At 44.7% G+C, this 16,944-nt stretch overlaps 1 protein-coding gene across 50 annotated transcripts in view; it reads left to right on the top strand.

Moving 5' to 3' along the window:
* MAP4K4 (mitogen-activated protein kinase kinase kinase kinase 4) overlaps window positions 1–16,944 on the top strand; it is a 185,394-nt gene that overhangs the window by 111,129 nt on the left and 57,321 nt on the right. For all 50 annotated transcript variants that reach the window (XM_089327465.1, XM_051835407.3, XM_051835298.3 and 47 more), the window contains 4 exons: window positions 6,990–7,115; window positions 8,335–8,445; window positions 12,661–12,751; window positions 16,334–16,464. In XM_089327465.1, coding sequence (XP_089183591.1) covers window positions 6,990–7,115; window positions 8,335–8,445; window positions 12,661–12,751; window positions 16,334–16,464 — 459 coding nt within the window. The remainder of the gene's footprint in view (window positions 1–6,989; window positions 7,116–8,334; window positions 8,446–12,660; window positions 12,752–16,333; window positions 16,465–16,944) is intronic.

The raw sequence follows: 16,944 nt of genomic DNA, 5'->3' as shown, positions 1-16,944 counted from the left end.
GCTAGTGCTCACTGAATCCTCCCTCATGTGGGATCTCAGCTCTCCAGGGCTTGCCCCCTACCTGCAGCACTGTGCTCTCTGCTGTTCTGTTGTGCACTTACAGTCACTGTGGTTGCCCCAGGCCCCTCAGTTCTGTCTCTTCGACTCCTTAGACACTCCATTTGGGTTTCCTCTGCCTTTGCAGCAACCGAGACTCTTCTCAAGGCACTAGATTGGGGCAATTACAGGGCTTTCACCTGAGCTTCATTCTTTCAGGGATTACGGTCCTTCGTATTACCTGGTGTTTTAAGTTCCTTCATATGTATGTCTGGTTTTAATTGCTCAGGTGGGAGTGTAAATCATCTTGGCCAGCAGCCAGAGTTCCCCATGTTCTCATTTACTGAAGATTTTTTCTGAACCTGACACTTGTTTGACTCCATGTCCGACATATAAATAGATACTCTGCTGCATGTGAGTGGACAGATGGATCCCATATAAAATGCACAAGCATTGCTCACCAAACTCTCTGCAGAGCTGAGCCCCTTGTTGCTGTTTCTTTCTTGTTTTTAGTGTCTTAAGCAATACTCTAATCTGCATTCTTTTCTTGCTTGAATCGGGAAGCTTTATGGAGTTTGCCACTGGTTTAAGGAAGGGTCTGACTGAACAGAGACAGCATCATGAGTGCTCCTCTTAATTCTCCCTGTGCTCCAGGAACACTGGAAAGACTCAGTTTTAAGAAGTTGTGGGCCTGGGTTGGCACATCACAGCAGACAGGAAGAAGTGACCATGAGGCCAAGGCAGGAACAGCTTTGTGGTGCTGCCGACCCAGTAGAAAGCAGTTTACCCAGCAAGGCTCGAATTCTTGAGGCTCCCTAGGGCCTCACTGTTCCAAGAATGGAACACCCCAAGGAAGTGGATTGGCAGTTGACCTTAGAGCAGCAAAGAGGGGAAGGGCCCTCTAGTCAGTGACAAAAGAGGTAGACCATGGGAGGAATTACCAAAAACTCATTTTTAGTTCTTAAGGGAGCAGGCTTCTTTGTCCCAAACTCTTAATGTTGTTTTATCCAGATTGGGAAAGTGGTACACATCAAGTGTGGAAAGTTAGGAAATTTAAGAGGAAAATATAATCCAGAGGTTATCTTTGGTAGCATTTTTCCTTCCCCTCCCTCCTTTTTTTCACTCCTGTGCATTCATTAAAGCATACATGTGGTTATCTGAACAGACACGTATTGTGTATGGAAAAAACTTGATGTCAAGAATATACTGTTCTGTTAGGTACTGAACATTTTGGGTTACTGGTCCTTTCTGGCCCAAGACTGTGGGAGATGATTGGCTTTTGGTCACATTGAGAATGACTTGGTAGTTCCATTTCTCATCTCCATCAGGATCCAGGTTTCAGGACCTGGTTTAGGTTACCTCAGCAGGACATCCTCGTGGTGGTGGTGGTGGTGGTGTGTCGCTGTGGGTCTGGGGCTGTGTGTGGGATTCCCTGATGGAGGAGGAAATAGGAGGGATTCCAAAATCACGTACTGATGGGAATTGTTTCAAATTATAATTGTCTTTAAATGAAACTTGTACCCAGGCCGGCACCGTGGCTCAATAGGCTAATGCTCTGCCTGCGGCGCCAGCACACCGGGTTCTAGTCCCGGTCGGGGCGCTGGATTCTGTCCCAGTTGCCCCTCTTCCAGGCCAGCTCTCTGCTGTGGCCTGGGAGTGCAGTGGAGGATGGCCCAGGTGTTTGTGCCCTGGACCCCATGGGGGACCAGGAGAAGCATCTGGCTCCTGGCTTCGGATCAGTGCGGCGGCCATTGGAGGGTGAACCAACGGCAAAGGAAGACCTTTCTCTCTGTCTCTCTCTCTCTCACTGTCCACTCTGACTGTTAACAACAACAATAACAAAAAACTTGTACCCAGGTATTTTGCTGTCTGGTGGGGTTTGGCATGATTTTTGACATGAAACTTTGGAAAGATCTGATGGTTTCATAAAGAAAATAGTAATCTGTCTTATGATTTTCATGTTTGAGTAGGCTCCCATATTCAGTGTTTGTCGTGCTGTGATTTTTGGTGGGGATTATCAGAGAGCTGTATGTTGGCTTCCCTGTAGTTCTGGGCGTCATTCATGGGCACAGTTGCCCCAGGTTGTTCACATGTGAGTGATGCTGAGGGAATGGGATGTTGTGTTCCCTGTCCTGCATCATAGCCTGAAGGCCCTTGCCTGCATCTGGGTGAGCAGAGGCTTTGTGTAATTCTCTGTCATGCATTTGTGGATACCAGCTGTGTGATACAGTCTCATTGACATATTCAGCAAATGGCAGGCTTTGTAAAAGACATCGGAGATCTAGAGATCTGTGTGAGAACTTGATTGGGCATAGCAGAAGTTCTGTACTGTGCCTTTAAACAGAAGCTATGCAGGTTAAAGGTTGCAGGGCCAAAACACTTGGGCTTTGGAATCCCAAAAGAAGCTCCCTGAGTACAGAGCTAGAGAGAGCATGCCTTTTTGTGTGAATTGTCTTTAGAACAGTGTTTTTTCCATGTCTGAATTTGCATTTTAGGTAGGACTTTTTGGGGTATGTTTCCTGTTGGGGGTTTATTGTGTAACTGATTGATCTTGGGGTTTGCCAGGTAAAAGACAATCTATTCTCATTTTTTTAGCAGCTCACTCTCATGTAAAGAAGGATTGAGATGGGAAACTTGGAAACTTGTTTAAAAGATAGATAGATCCATTCTAAATATATATTCACTCGTACATTTTGGTGCAGAAATTTGGCCAAGATGTTTATGTTAACTCTATGAGCTCATAGAGGTAAGAGTGAACAGTGGATTGTTCAGCCATCACTGAGTAGATGTTTAGGTCTATAAAGAGGGGACACCAGCAGGGGGGAAGATGATTGATTAGCTCAGAATACTGCCCAGTCCTCTTGGATTCCAGGTGCCCTTTTCTGAAGTTTGTCTGTCTCTCCTCACGTAGTTACTATGCATCATTGGGCTGAGAGAGGATTTATAGCAAGTTTAAACAGCATTTTCAGTGGGCATTAAAAACAAACAACAAAGCACTGATGAGATGCACGCCTGTGTGCCCACATGGTGGAGTGCAGGGCTTGTCATATGACTCATTTACACACCCATTGCTGCCTGTGATGGTCAGCTCTGTGCAGATGTTCTCCCCTCCCCCACCCTCTGACAGCCAAAGATGCGACTAAAACTCACTGAGACAAAGACCTTTTCTATGGAAGTTTGCTCCCCCTGGTTGGAGTCCAGAATGCTAATTGGCATCAGCTGCATTAAATCACCAAGTACAGGGCTAGCAGCTGCCTCACTATTGGAGAAAACCAGGAGGGAGCCTTCCCTTTCTTATAGAAATGGCCACTCTCTCCTTTCAAGTTACCCTTATTAGTACTTTTTTCGTCTGTATGGTTGTGGTTTCCTAAAGAAGGGCGTGGAGGGCACATTAGTTTGGATTGGGCTTGGACGCATGAGGTATATAAACTTCCTCAAGGTAGTTTTGCCAGTTCCACTTTCTTCTCACAAGTGGGCTTGTTGTTGTATTTCAGTTCCTGTTCTAGCTGGCTTCACATCTGTTTTCTGCTGTATGTCCTCAGCCCTAATGATGTCTGTTTCAGATGGTGGCAGCGATGTTGGTAGTGTATGTACACGTATTTAAGTGTTGGCGTGAAACCCCAAACTTGTTTTTAAACAATGACCAAAGGCAGATTGGAACTCAGAAGTTGATTCATTATTACTGTACTCTAAAGACAACATGAAGTATTGTATAATAAGCATTAGTCATAATTAGGATTCCAGTTACAGTTGGCTCAAAGCCATTGGCAGATTCTGTATTTCTAATGCTTTTTCTCCAAGGTGGGCACCCATAATTAGATATTTAGTGACATTTAGTGGTGTTAAATGCCCTGTTATTGTATAAGATGTGTGGTAGTGATCTATTTTAAAATCATGAAAACAAGCTTTATATATAAAGTTCATCCTAAAATTTGAGAGGTTTCCTCTAAATATTTTTTCTTTAAGATTTATTTGAAAATCAGAGTTACAGAGAGAGAAGGAGAGGCAGAGAGAAAAGGAGAGAGGTCTTCCATCTGCTAGTTCACTGCCCAGTTGGCCACAGTGGCTGGAGCTGCACTGATCTGAAGCCAGGAGCCAGGAGCTTCTTCCAGGTCTCCCATGCAGGTGCAGGGCCCCAAGGACTTGGGCCATCTTCTACTGCTTTCCCAGGCCATAGCAGAGAGCTGGATTGGAAGTGCAGCAGCTGGAACTTGAACCAGTGGCCATATGGGATGCTGGCACTGGAGATGGCGGCTTTACCCACTACGCCACAGCATTGGCCTCATCATTATTTCTTCCAGTTTAGTTTCATATGCTTTTAGGATTTATCTAAGACATGTAAAATACTCTGATCACTGTATTTCTGTATGTTTGGGCATTTCAGTCATATTAGAAAAGCTGTCGCCAGATTTGATTGTGTCTAAAGGTGCCTGTATACTGCACTGATTATAAATGCAGCACAGTTTTGAAGATGTTACAATGGATGTCTTATGGTTGATGCTGGTCACTGTTTCATTCCGTAAAATATTGTGTTATCTCTATCCAGGAGCATTGTCTAATCAGAGAAATACAGTGTGCCACGGCAGTCTACCAACAGTGTTTAAGAACTTTAAAATGTGTGCTTGATTTTCCACTCACTAGATTGTGAAAATATCAAGTGCTTATGGAAGGTCTTAATTCTTATTACAGAGTGGTAAACAAATTAGATGCCAGAAAACATAGGTTTGTTTTGAAACTAAAAGGAAAGACTAACACATCAAAACTAGTTGCAACTTGTCTGAGCCAGGAGCTCAGGCCAGGTCTCCCACGTGTGGCAAGTGTTAGGAGGTGACCCTTGGCAAGGCTTAATCTAAGTTTTTATCTCCATCATAAGAAGGAATTCAAAGAAGAGATAGAGAAGAGTGAACAGACATAAGATTGGTTTAAAGCAAAAGTACACTCGAGGGATGATTGTGGGCAGGCTCTGCAGAGAATGCAGTGCCAGCAAGGTTCAGGCCATCCTTCTACATGATCTGGAGGCACAGGAAGTGGTGTCTGGAGTGGGGCTTAACTACAGATTCAAAGGGGAAAAGTTTGTGGTGAAGATTGAGTATCACCCATTTCCTTGCCATTTGGGGGAAATCTCAGAAGTCACAGGGTTGGGTGCATAATGGGAGTGATGGCAATTTATTATACTGACATGATGATGACCTAAAGATCACCTGGTGGACACAGCCTACAGCCATATAGAATATTTTCAGCTGACACTGGTTCTAAGTTGCAATATCGTAGAGCATGTGGTCTTCTGCTACATGGGAGGGGGATTTGGGCAGTGCACAGAATGGGGATTTGAGGCAGTGTGTGGAGAGGGGATTGGGTGGGCAGCACAGGCTAGGCTGTTTATGTGGGCTGGCCCAGGCTGTCACTGTCAAACCTCAACTCATTTGCTAGTGCCACCTCCCTGTTTATATCAGCAGAGACCTAACTACCTGAGCTATTATTGCCACCTCCCATGGTCTGCATTAGCAGGAAGCTGGAGTTGGAAGCCAGGCACTCCAGTGTGGGACATAGACATCTTAACTGACTTCTTACCTGCCAGGCCAAACACACACTCCAGAAATTTCTGTTTTAAAAAGACGATCTTTTTCCATTTGGCGTTGTCACTAATTTCCAATCAATGTTGCAGCTTTTGCCTGTTTTTTTTTTTGTTTGTTTGTTTGTTTGTTTTTTTTTGTGTGTGTGTGTTTTTTTTTTTTTTTTTTTTTTTGCGGTTATAATATTTGCAAACTGAACTTCCTTTAGGTCTGTAAACCATTGAGACTAGTTGTTAGGCTACAACACTGGGCTTTTCAGAGGTGTGTATGTGCATGTGTTCTCTCCTGACTGTAACACACACTCTACTAATCAGAAACCCTGAGTTGCCCTGGAGAGAGGAGAACCGCAGTTACAAGTGGAAAGAGGGCGGTGTCAATGTAGAAAAGTGGGGAAGTTCCTTAAACAGGATGTCACGGTAGGATCTAGAGAGCGCATCCTGAGCTCTTTCTTAAAGCGCTTGTACTGTTTTCCTACCCAAAGCTGGTTTTCTCTTTTCCTGTCTATTCTCTTGTTTCTCATTTTAATTCTGTTTCCCCCTCGTTCTCATGCCACCTGCAAACCTTCCTTAATCTGATGCGGACAGTCTGTCGTGGGTGGACAACAAGGAACGGAATGCACACCTGGGATGGTGCAGTTTCTGTGCTGGGCCTGTGTGAGCGAATGGCAGAGACCGCAGCCTTCTGAGCCCCTGTCATTCATAGAGCAGCTTCTTTGTTTTCTAGCCCTATGTTGCCACCTGTTCACTCTCCCATCTTCTCACACAAGCCCTGCATCTGTTCCTCTGCTTATCGCGCTTTAATAAAGCAGGGGGCTAGGGGAACAGCCTGCCGAGTGAGGTGTTGTTTCTGGGGCCAGCTGACCCTCTTTCTGGCTTGGCATAGTCTCACTAAGCACACCACTGGGGGACCACACTGTTGGCCTGTACTCACATATTCAGTGAGCTGCCTGCAGCCTTGCAAGCTTTTGGGGCCAGGTGATTTGTATTAAAAAATGTTTTCTAGAAAGGAAATAGCCTTTCCAAGTAATTAGTTAAAATACTATTAGTTCCTCTTTTTGGCCCCAGTTGAGCAAATTGATAAGCAGATTGAAACCATGAGGCCACATTTCAGGTGGAAGAGCAGGGCTGGCCCTGTGCCTGCTGCTTCTCATGTTCCTCTTCACTTTCACACTTCATGTCGTTCCTGCCATAGGTTATAGTCACGTTGCCAAGGTCGAGGCCTCTTAGGTCTCCTGTTGGCACAAGGATAAAGTGAATGTATACCCTCCACCCTTCCCCTTCTGGAGGGATGGGGCTTGTGTTTTTAGGTTATTGGGTATATGTGGCAAAAGTAAAATGATGCATGTCATTCAAATGCCATGGCTTTTCTTTTTTTCTTAAGGATGAAGAGGAAGAAATCAAACTGGAGATAAATATGCTGAAGAAATACTCTCATCATAGAAATATTGCAACATACTACGGTGCTTTCATTAAAAAGAGCCCTCCAGGACACGATGACCAACTCTGGGTAGGTGAATGTTTCCTGAGGATTTTGTTAACATTCTTCTTGGACTGTGTGATAAGGATACTAAGGACTTTCTAGGGGGTAGGAGCAAAAACACAGAAGGGGCTGTAGCTGAGAAATTCTGTAGGCTTCCTCAGCCTGTTTATTTAGCTAGTTGATTTCACATTACATGGCGAAAGGTTAACTTTGTGTTTCAGGAATAAAATAGCACTTTTGAGAAGCAATCTGACCAAATAATAAGGATATTAGGAGCTTTACAGCAATACTATAGAAACTTTATTTATGGGAACCAGTTACTATGAAAGCCCAGTAAAATTACATCTTTCTTTACCACCAAAAAACTGAGCAGCAGATCTGATGAAAATAAATGTCAGCATCTTTAATAATATTAATTTTCATAGTTGATTAACAACTGTAAATTCCAGGAAGTGTTCTGGGATTGAAGTATTCAACATGTCATTGAACACATATATGTTCAAGGTGATGATGATAAAGTAGTATCAGTTCTGTGGTTATCACATTAGTTATGTTAAAGCCATTCCACTTATAAAGCAGGAAAAGAGGTTAGTACTTCATCTAATTTTTTTAAAAGGCCGTTCTATAAAATGTAATTTCTTATAAAATTTAAAAAGCAGAAGGAGAAAAATTACTGTCATTTCCATTGCCCAAATCTAGGTGTGGTTAAAATTTTAGGATAGTTCAACTCAGGACATTTTCTAGGGATTTAAAAATATAGTTGTTATCAAACATTTAAAAACATATATAACCGCTTAAAATAGCATTTCTCTTTTGTATTACCAGTTAATATACTGCTCAATTTAGTTAATATAAATAGTTTGAGAATCCTAAGTTACGAAAAACAGGACGTTTGAGGCAGAATGAGAGCAAACGTTAGGAGTGTTTGACTCAGTTACAGTTGTGCCATGGTGAAGAACAGAACTGTTCCGCCATGCTTGCGTGTGTTGGGGAGAGAAGGGCCCTTGAGCGCTGCTGTACTGGCTCTTTGCAGAATGCCAGGCACTTTCAGGGCCCAGAGCAGAACACACAGAGGGGGCGCTGGGCAGCGAAATGAGCTCTCAGCACTTGGATGCCTCCTCCAGAGTGATCTCACTCGCAGGTCTGCAGGAAAGGGGTCGGGGGCTCCACGGGGTTTCCTGACTTTTCTCAGAGTGCACTGGAGTCTGGGACATGATAGTCACAGTGTGTCTTGTCTGCTCCTTAGCTTGTTATGGAGTTCTGTGGGGCTGGGTCCATCACAGACCTCGTGAAGAACACCAAAGGGAACACGCTCAAAGAAGACTGGATCGCGTACATCTCCAGAGAGATCCTGAGGGTAAGGAGAGTGCAACATGTGCGCCGCAGGGTCCCAGTGCTGCTCCTGGGTGTCCATCTCATTCTCCCAGACTCAGGAAATCCTTTGCACTAGGGACACTCTTGCAGATTATTCTGTTTTTGACAATCAAAGGCTCTGTGTAGCTAACTAGCTTCGGTAGTTTCAACTACATCGTGTTTTGACTTTGCTAAGTATCTGAAGAAGGTAGACTTACGCTACAGCTGGCCCTCCGTGAACTGAAAATATTTTTTAAAAATTGCACCTGTCCTGAACATGTACTAACTTTTTCTTGTCATTATTCCCATAACAATAGAGTAGAACACCTCTATTTGTAGTATTTACATGGCATTAAGTAGTAGAAGCAATCTAGAGATGATTTAAAGTATAGGAGGATATGTGTAGGCACTGCGCAAGGATCAGACTATTTTATAGAAGAGACTTAAGCATCTGTAGATTCTGATATTCTCGTAGTGTCCTGGAACCAACCCTTTGTGAATACCAAGAGAGAACTAGCCTTTGAGGACGTAGCTAGTGGCAGCTTTTCTTTCCTTTGGCATTAGGAAGGAACCAGAGTAGAGATGAGAGGAACAATCTTGAACTATTGTTTTTATAAGAATCCGGTGCATAAGCTTATAAATCAGTATTAATGGTGCTGGAAGCTGGTTTTCAAAGCCATCTCTGGGATTTGGACATTTGCTCTCAAAACCTGTTGCAATATTTATGAAGAAAAATTCAATGTTTATTGTTATTTACAATCAATTGGAAAGCTGGCTGATGATCTTAGAGTAAGTTCCTGAGCTGCTGTTTGAGCAGCTTTTAAATGATTTGTTTCAGTAGTGAAGCAGTCCCAACAATGCAGGCAGAGGGCTTTTGGGGTTTCATTTGAAAGGTACATGTGAGTCACCAGGTGGATTGTGGGGAGCAATTCGGACTAGACTAAGTTACTGGAATTAAGACTTATTCTATGCATCTGCTCTCCCACAATATGGCACTGGGAGAGAAGAAAACAGCTTCTACACAGCTGCCTCCAGTTCAGCCAATAAACTGTAGGACTTGCTCCTGATTGGAGGAGAGCAGCGTACTCGGCGTGTGGGCAGCCGAGTTGGGATTGGCGGAGGAGGACTATAAAGGAGGAGAGAGACGGCATGCACCAGGAACATCTAAGGGGAACACCTAAGGGGAACACCTGTGCAGCCCCCGAGAGAGCCGGCCGGCGGTGTGCTGCTCCCCTGCGGAAGTGGGGAAAGCGGCCAGGGGGAACCGCCCTTCCACGGAGGTGGAAGGGACAGTAGCCAACCCGGGAAGAACCAGCAGCAAACCCGGGGAGGGCCGAGCAGACAAAAGAACAGCGCAGGGTCCTGTGTCGTTCCTCCACGAAGAGGGGGAGCGACAGTGGATCTGTTTCCTTCATTCAACTCCACAGTTTTTCTATTCACCCCTAAATTATATTCTTAAACTAGCTCAGTTGCTTGCCACATTTTAAAAATAAGGAAATCTTATTTTTAAAATAAGCTAAAAATAACTGAAATCCCAGTCTTAGCAGTCTTCTACTAAGTAAAATAGCTGATAAGTAGTTATTTCATTTTTTATTCATCAGTAAATTAGTGTACTTTTGATGTTTAAGGTTCATAGAAGACTGCAGGTTAACTGCCACCTAAAATTCCTAGAGGAACGTTTCGTTTCATTTTGTTTAGATGCCTTGAAAGGAAGCTGTTCCTTCAAGAAGTCTGGTGGTGGGAGAACTACTGTTTTTTTATAATCCCATGTAACATTATTAAACTATAAGTCTTTTGTGGTTGTTACAAGAAGCATAGCCTGTAGGTGGAAAACTAAGTGTATGGTCCCGTAGTGCTATAAAATAGTTCAGTAACTGGGCAGACGTGTTTATTGTGTTAATAACTAAAACTCAGCATGGCAGGCAGGGTGGAGCCAGAGTTAGGACGTTTGGCACAAGAGTTCTTCAGTCTTGGATGTGCACCCTGCCTCTGTTACTTAGCTACTGCACATCCTGGGTTATTCATCTTCCAGCTCCTGTTTTCCTCATCTGTACAATTTAGATACCAAACCTATAAAATTACCATAGTTAGAATTAAATAAGTTTATTGTACACGGCTCATTTAATGTTATCTGTGGGCATATAGCTAGTTTTCATAACTATTAATTGTTGTCAATATTGTGTTATAAACACACATACTTAGACATGTCTTGTATTTAACTCCCTTTCTAGTGTAGGGTTTCTCAAGCAGGGACTAGCTTTTAGCATAATGTCCTAGGTGTAAAATGTGTTTCAGCGCTCAAAAGTGACAAAGCCAGTTTACATGTTTTTAATATATCCAGACAAAGCCTTACTTGCCTTTACGTGTAATGTGTATGCTTAGCCGTTGTGCCGCCGCTGAGCTCAGCAGCACTCCGCAGGCAGTGTGAGGCCTCTGTTGCCTGAGGCTTCTTGTCACCCTCAGCGTGGTGGTGAATGCACATCTTTCCGAGACGCAGCGGATCTTTGCCACCTCAGTGGGCCTCTGAAACCAGGGCTTCCTTCACCCACATTTCCTCTAGAATGGAGTTTTTCATGCAGCAGAAGCTCACATTGATTAAAATCAAGTAAACGCATCAGGGAGAGTTAGAGCATCATATGCCAGTGTATATTTGTGGCAGGGGTTTCCAAGAGTGGGTTTTGTTAAACGTAAAGCAGGACATTGAGGTAGAGAGCTCTCTCTCTCTCTCTTCCCTCCACCCCCCTGTACTTCATGAAGAAAAAATGCATTTATTATTAAAATTTATCATAGCTCGACATCATTGCAAACTTGCTAGAAACATTTTCAGCAGTTTTCGACACAGAAGTGATCTTTAGCAGTAGGGGCAGGGAAATAGGTATTATTTCATATACATTTATTGCTGGTAATGAACAAGATGACATGGAGACCACACCTATTTGAGAAGATGTGGGTGCTTAGTTGTTTTGCTAAATAAAGTGTGAGAGGGATATGTGTACAAGTTAGAGAACAAAAGTGAACTGAAGGAATAGAAGTATGAATTATCAAAGAGATTAGGGAAGTAGTGTTTTTGTCTTACCTTTTGCTATTTTGTGTTGTACTGTGTTGTGTTGTACTGTTGTACTGTTCTGTGTTGTACTGTGCTGAAGAGGACTTTCTTCCTAACTAGAGCACTAAGCAACCATAGATGGTCAATACTCTGTGCACACACTGTGTTGTCAGAATGAACAGTGCTATCATGCAGGCTCTGTTGTCGCACAGGCAGACTAGTAAGTGAATGAAAAATTAGTGCTCTAGGTTACTTGTATTTAACTCGTACCCTACAAAGCAATGATGCCAGTAAAGCCTCACAAAACAGTTAAGCGGGGGAATTGAATAAATCCTTTCTTCTAAGCTGCCCTATGTGAATTTGAGACATTTTAGGGTAAATGGGTTGTGTGTTGAGGCAAGCTATAGATTTGGCTTCTCTGAGGACAGAGCAAGGAAATGAGTTTTGAGGGTGATGCAGCGCTGTCTTTCAGACCATATTTGGATGCAGCGTGTGTTTTTGTTCTTCTTTTATGGCTCATAAGGGACATGCTCTTGGGCTTCATTCCAGCTTCAAGGTCATCAAAAAGTGCTGTACACCCAGGAGAGTTTGTTTCCTTAGGGAAAGAGATATATTTTATCAGGGCACAAATCTCTGGATAGCAGAAACTTTGTGTGTTTAGGTTGGAGGTGGGACTGATCTGCACTTAGCAGTCTGTCACTGAGCAGTGGGAAGATGAGCTGGAGTGTGAGGGCCAGATTTAAACCCCTCTGTAGCCTTCACCTTTCCTCTGGGATGTGTCTGACTCAGATATACCCACGGGCCACCCACTGGAAGCTAGATGTTTAGCATGGGAAAGGGACTGCCCTGCACATAAATAGCACAAATTATAGCAGGGAAACTGCAGATGGTGATCTAAAGCATGACTTTGAAGGCACAGCTAGGAAGTGGTGACGTTCCTCACGCTGAGAACCTGTCATCCCGTGGGAATGGCGAGGGGTGGGCTGGCCGGGAGCGTCTTTGTGTATGTGTAGTAGGGCTGGAGATGTCTTCTTGGAAACTTAATAGGAGGAAATTTGGGGTTCTGCGTATGAGTTGGTGACAATTTTGGGACCTTGTGTGCACTTCATTATAAAAGGTGTGGTCCTGGCCATTTACGAAGAACTAAAATTGAGCTCTGTCTTTCCTGTTCAGGGACTGGCACACCTTCATATTCATCATGTGATTCACCGGGACATCAAGGGCCAGAATGTTCTGCTGACCGAGAACGCTGAGGTGAAACTCGGTACGTGATGGATGTTGCAGCCTAACCGCATCCTTGTCCCTGTACAAGCCGGCAGCACCCCCTGCCCTGTTTGACATTTAGCTCAAGGTTCAGCCTATTGCCCGTGATTTTTCTTTCTGTTCTGTTGATGCATGTGGGAACTGGGCTTATTCCTCAGCTTGGCTCCAACCTCCTTTTTCCCATGCTTCTCCTCTCTGCTCTGTTCTCTGCGCAGCAGCCAGACCAATCTTTAAATCAAACCATGTCACTTTCTTGTTAAAAGACCCTTCGTGACCTCCTATTTTACTCTGGGTAAAATCCACATGTCTTAATGTAAGTTTTGTGATGCCCCATACAAATAATATGTAATCTGGTGCCTGCTGCTGTCTCATTTTGTGACCCTCTTCACTTCTCTGTTTTTCCTTAGTCCCTGTCTTTGTTTCCTTTAATACCTAGGAATTTGCCTTGGGGCCTTTGCACATACTATTCCTCCATTGGAAACACTTGATTTCACTTGGGAAGTTGCAGGTTCCCCCTTGACTTCAGGAGCATTTTCTGGCCCCAAATCTGTATTTGGCCATGTTGCTTTTTTCTTTTGTAGTATTATAGACATTTTGTGATTGCATGATTATTTGTTTGCCTATATTTCTGTCTTCTTTAGCAAAATATAAATTCTGGGGATACAAAGACTGTGATTTTGTTCACTGTAAATTGTTTGAAAGGCAGAAAGAGATCTCCCACCCACTGGTTTACTTCCCGAATTTATTTATTTATTTATTTTTTGACAGGCAGAGTGGACAGTGAGAGAGAGAGAGAGAGAAAGGTCTTCCTTTGCCGTTGGTTCACCCTCCAATGGCCGGCGCGCTGCGGCCGGCGCACCGCGCTGATCTGATGGCAGGAGCCAGGAGCCAGGTGCTTCTCCTGGTCTCCCATGGGGTGCAGGGCCCAAGCACTTGGGCCATCCTCCACTGCACTCCCGGGCCACAGCAGAGAGCTGGCCTGGAAGAGGGGCAACCGGGACAGAATCCGGCGCCCCGACCGGGACTAGAACCTGGTGTGCCGGCGCCACAAGGCGGAGGATTAGCCTAGTGAGCCGCGGCGCCGGCCTACTTCCCGAATTTCTGCAGTAGCCAGCCTGGGTGCTGATGACTTAATCCGAATCTTCCATGTGGGTGGCGGAGACCCAGGGACTTGAACCATCGCCCGCTGCCTCCCAGGGTGTGCGTTAGCAAGGAACTCTGTCATAAGCAGAGCTGGGACTCAGAACAGGAGACTCTGATAGGGGATACGGGCACTTGGGCTTACTGTCTTGACCAATGTGCCAGATACCTTTGGTTGATGCACATGAGCTCTGTACTTTATTTTTTTTCCCCATCATTGAATTTTGCCAAATGGTTGAACGATGATACTTTTTTTTAGATTTATTTATTTGAAAATCAGAGTTACAGAGAGAGAGAGAGAGAGAGAGAGTGTGTGTGTGTGTGTGAGAGAGAGAGAGAGAGAGAGAGAGCGTGCGCTTCCCTCTGCTGATTCACTCTCCAGTTGGCTGCAATGGCTGGAGCTGTGCTGATCTGAAGCCAGGAGCTTCTTCCGGGTCTCCCATGTGGGTGCAGGGGCCCAAGGGCTTGGGCTATCTTCTGCTGCTTTCCCAGGCCACAGCAGGGGGCTGGATCAGAAGTGGAGCATCTGGGTCTCAAACCGGCGCCCATATCAGATGCTGGCACTGCAGGCGGTAGCTTTATCCGCTGTGCCACAGCGCCGGCCCCCCTATGATACCTTTTTAAACTAGCCATTTTACAAAGAAGATTTCTTTTTTAATACTGAGTCTGTGATCATATGATTTCAGATTGCTTGTTTTTTCATCAGTGTTGTGGGTTTCAGAGGGTACTTGTTTAATCTGTTTTCCCTTATGGTGCCTGTAGCATGGAATCTTAATATTTCCAAAGTGTACCAGCATCTCATAACCAGTGAATAGATTGTTGGGTGCAGGAAAGCATGTGATTGTGGATTCTCTGCTACCTCAAACATTCATAGAACTCCTTGCTCCCAACCACCCAGGTCACAACTTGACAACAGTAGCCACACGTTGGCCTGTCAGGCAGCAGGGCAGTGCACTATACACCACTGTGCCGTGGACATCGTCCCAGTGTCCTATTTATAGGACAGCTATTTTAGAACATTGATAGTGTGAAATAACAGTGCATTCCTAGAAATAAGGTGACAACCTAGTTCTAGAAAATACTTATGTCTTGCATATCAGTTTATGTGTATAATCTTTTTTCAGTTGAGTATTTGGTGAAAATAATTTTTGTAGTAAAGTTTTGCCATTTTCACAATAAACTTAAAATGCTCTCATCATTCATCTCTTTTCTCAAAAGACTAGAGCTCTAAAACCATAATATTTATTTTAGTGATACCATAAGTGATACATTGTTGCTCAATTTAAGTGTTTTTTAGGTGTCCTGTATATAGGACAGTGAGACATAGTGGGCTAACAGAATTAACATTCATTTTTCTTCTACTGAGGCATCATACACACACAGAAATTCTTCATGTTTACCACGATCTAGTCCACCTTTCTTTCAGAAAGGTGTAGAAAGAAAACCTTCAGCGTTGCTTTCTTGCCTAGTGCCTATGTTTACTCCTCATTTGTAAAAGGACAGTTTGCTCCATTGGCAACTTCCCGCAGAGCTGAGCTAGGAAGCACTGGCTCCGGGTGCCCCGCCGGTGATAGTCCTCCAGCAGCCACTTAGTAATGTGTTGCCATGCAGCTGGCTGTGGCCCATGTGTCTGTGTCTCAGGAGCGGCGTTCAGTGAGTGAGCCTGCCCCTGGCCAGGGTGTTTCTTGCATGTATATAAAAGTTGAATCTTTGTCTCCTGTGACTCATCTCAGTACTTTGTAGGCCCGTGGCATGAACCCATCCCCCTTTGCATTCTTTTGCATGGATTGACAGTATACGTTTGTATAGTGATGATGTTGGCAGGTACTGATGGTCAGCTGTTCTGTGAGAGGCCAGTGGCTTCCTGCCAACCCTCCCTCCCATCCTGGAACTTCCCTCTAGACCACTGCCATCATGACATTGGGTGGGACGTAGAAGCTGCTCTGGACAATCGGTAGAAGCACCAGTGACTCGAAGCTGTTTCGGTCCTTGTAGTCTTGCTTCTGTTATTTAATGCAGTACTGAGCGGAAGTAAGCCTCTGCAGGCTTATCTTTGTATGACTGTCAGTGCTGCTTGAGAGGCTAAGCGAGGGGCTCTCCGTCCGTGCTCCTGAACTTGGGGCCTTCTGGAGCTTGATCTTGTTTGTGACAGCAGTGTTCTCTGAAAGCAGGGAACAGTTATTCGTTGAAAAGGTCCGCTGCTTTCCTGCTTTCCACTGTCCAGGAAGCCCGGTAGGCCATCTGGTCCAGGCGTCCAGGCGTCCAGGCGCTCCCAGTGTGATAGAGGACCTTTGCTCTGGGCGTGTGCCGTGCCTTGAAGAGCGCACGTTCCTGAAGCTCTGGCGTTTCCGTTTTCTATGAGGATGCCTCCTCCTAACGCTTAGTTGTGTATCTACTCCTTGTCTGTTCGTGTTTCAGTCTTCCTTCTTTTCTATTCTTGCAGTTGATTTTGGTGTGAGTGCTCAGCTGGACAGGACGGTGGGGCGGAGGAATACCTTCATTGGCACCCCCTATTGGATGGCTCCTGAGGTCATCGCCTGTGATGAGAACCCAGATGCCACCTACGACTACAGGGTAAGAGGCACCTTCTTGCTGGGCCTTTGCTGGGTTGCTGATGGTCCTGAGGAGTGGGAACTATGCTCACAAACTGTACAGCCCGTATCCCTGCCTGTGTTTTCAGTGAGGAAGACACGGGCACCCAGTTACAGGGTGGGTGCTTATACTGCCTGTGCTTTCCTCAGTTGGTACACAGTGTTGTGGACCGAATTTTATATTGTGAGTAAATTACATTATTTCTGCCCATTTGCTATCCTTTTATTTCTTTTAAGAATTTATGAACCCCTTCGTTTTATTTGATGGAGGGAGGGAGAGAGAAAGAGAGAGAAATAGAAATGGAGACAGAGGCCTTCCATCTGCTGATTTACTCCCCAGATGTCCGTAACAGGCTGGGCTGGCCCAGGCCAAACTCCATAATCTCCCATGTGAGTAGCAAGTACTACTTGAGCCATCACCTGTTGCCTCCCAGGGTGCACATTAGTAGGAAGCTATAGTCAG

Source organism: Oryctolagus cuniculus, chromosome 2 (assembly GCF_051225735.1).
Source record: "Oryctolagus cuniculus isolate XC-2025 breed Fujian yellow rabbit chromosome 2, ASM5122573v1, whole genome shotgun sequence".
NCBI lineage: Eukaryota > Metazoa > Chordata > Mammalia > Lagomorpha > Leporidae > Oryctolagus > Oryctolagus cuniculus.
The sequence above is the reverse complement of the archived record's forward strand: the minus strand, read 5'-3'. Positions and strand labels throughout refer to the sequence as shown.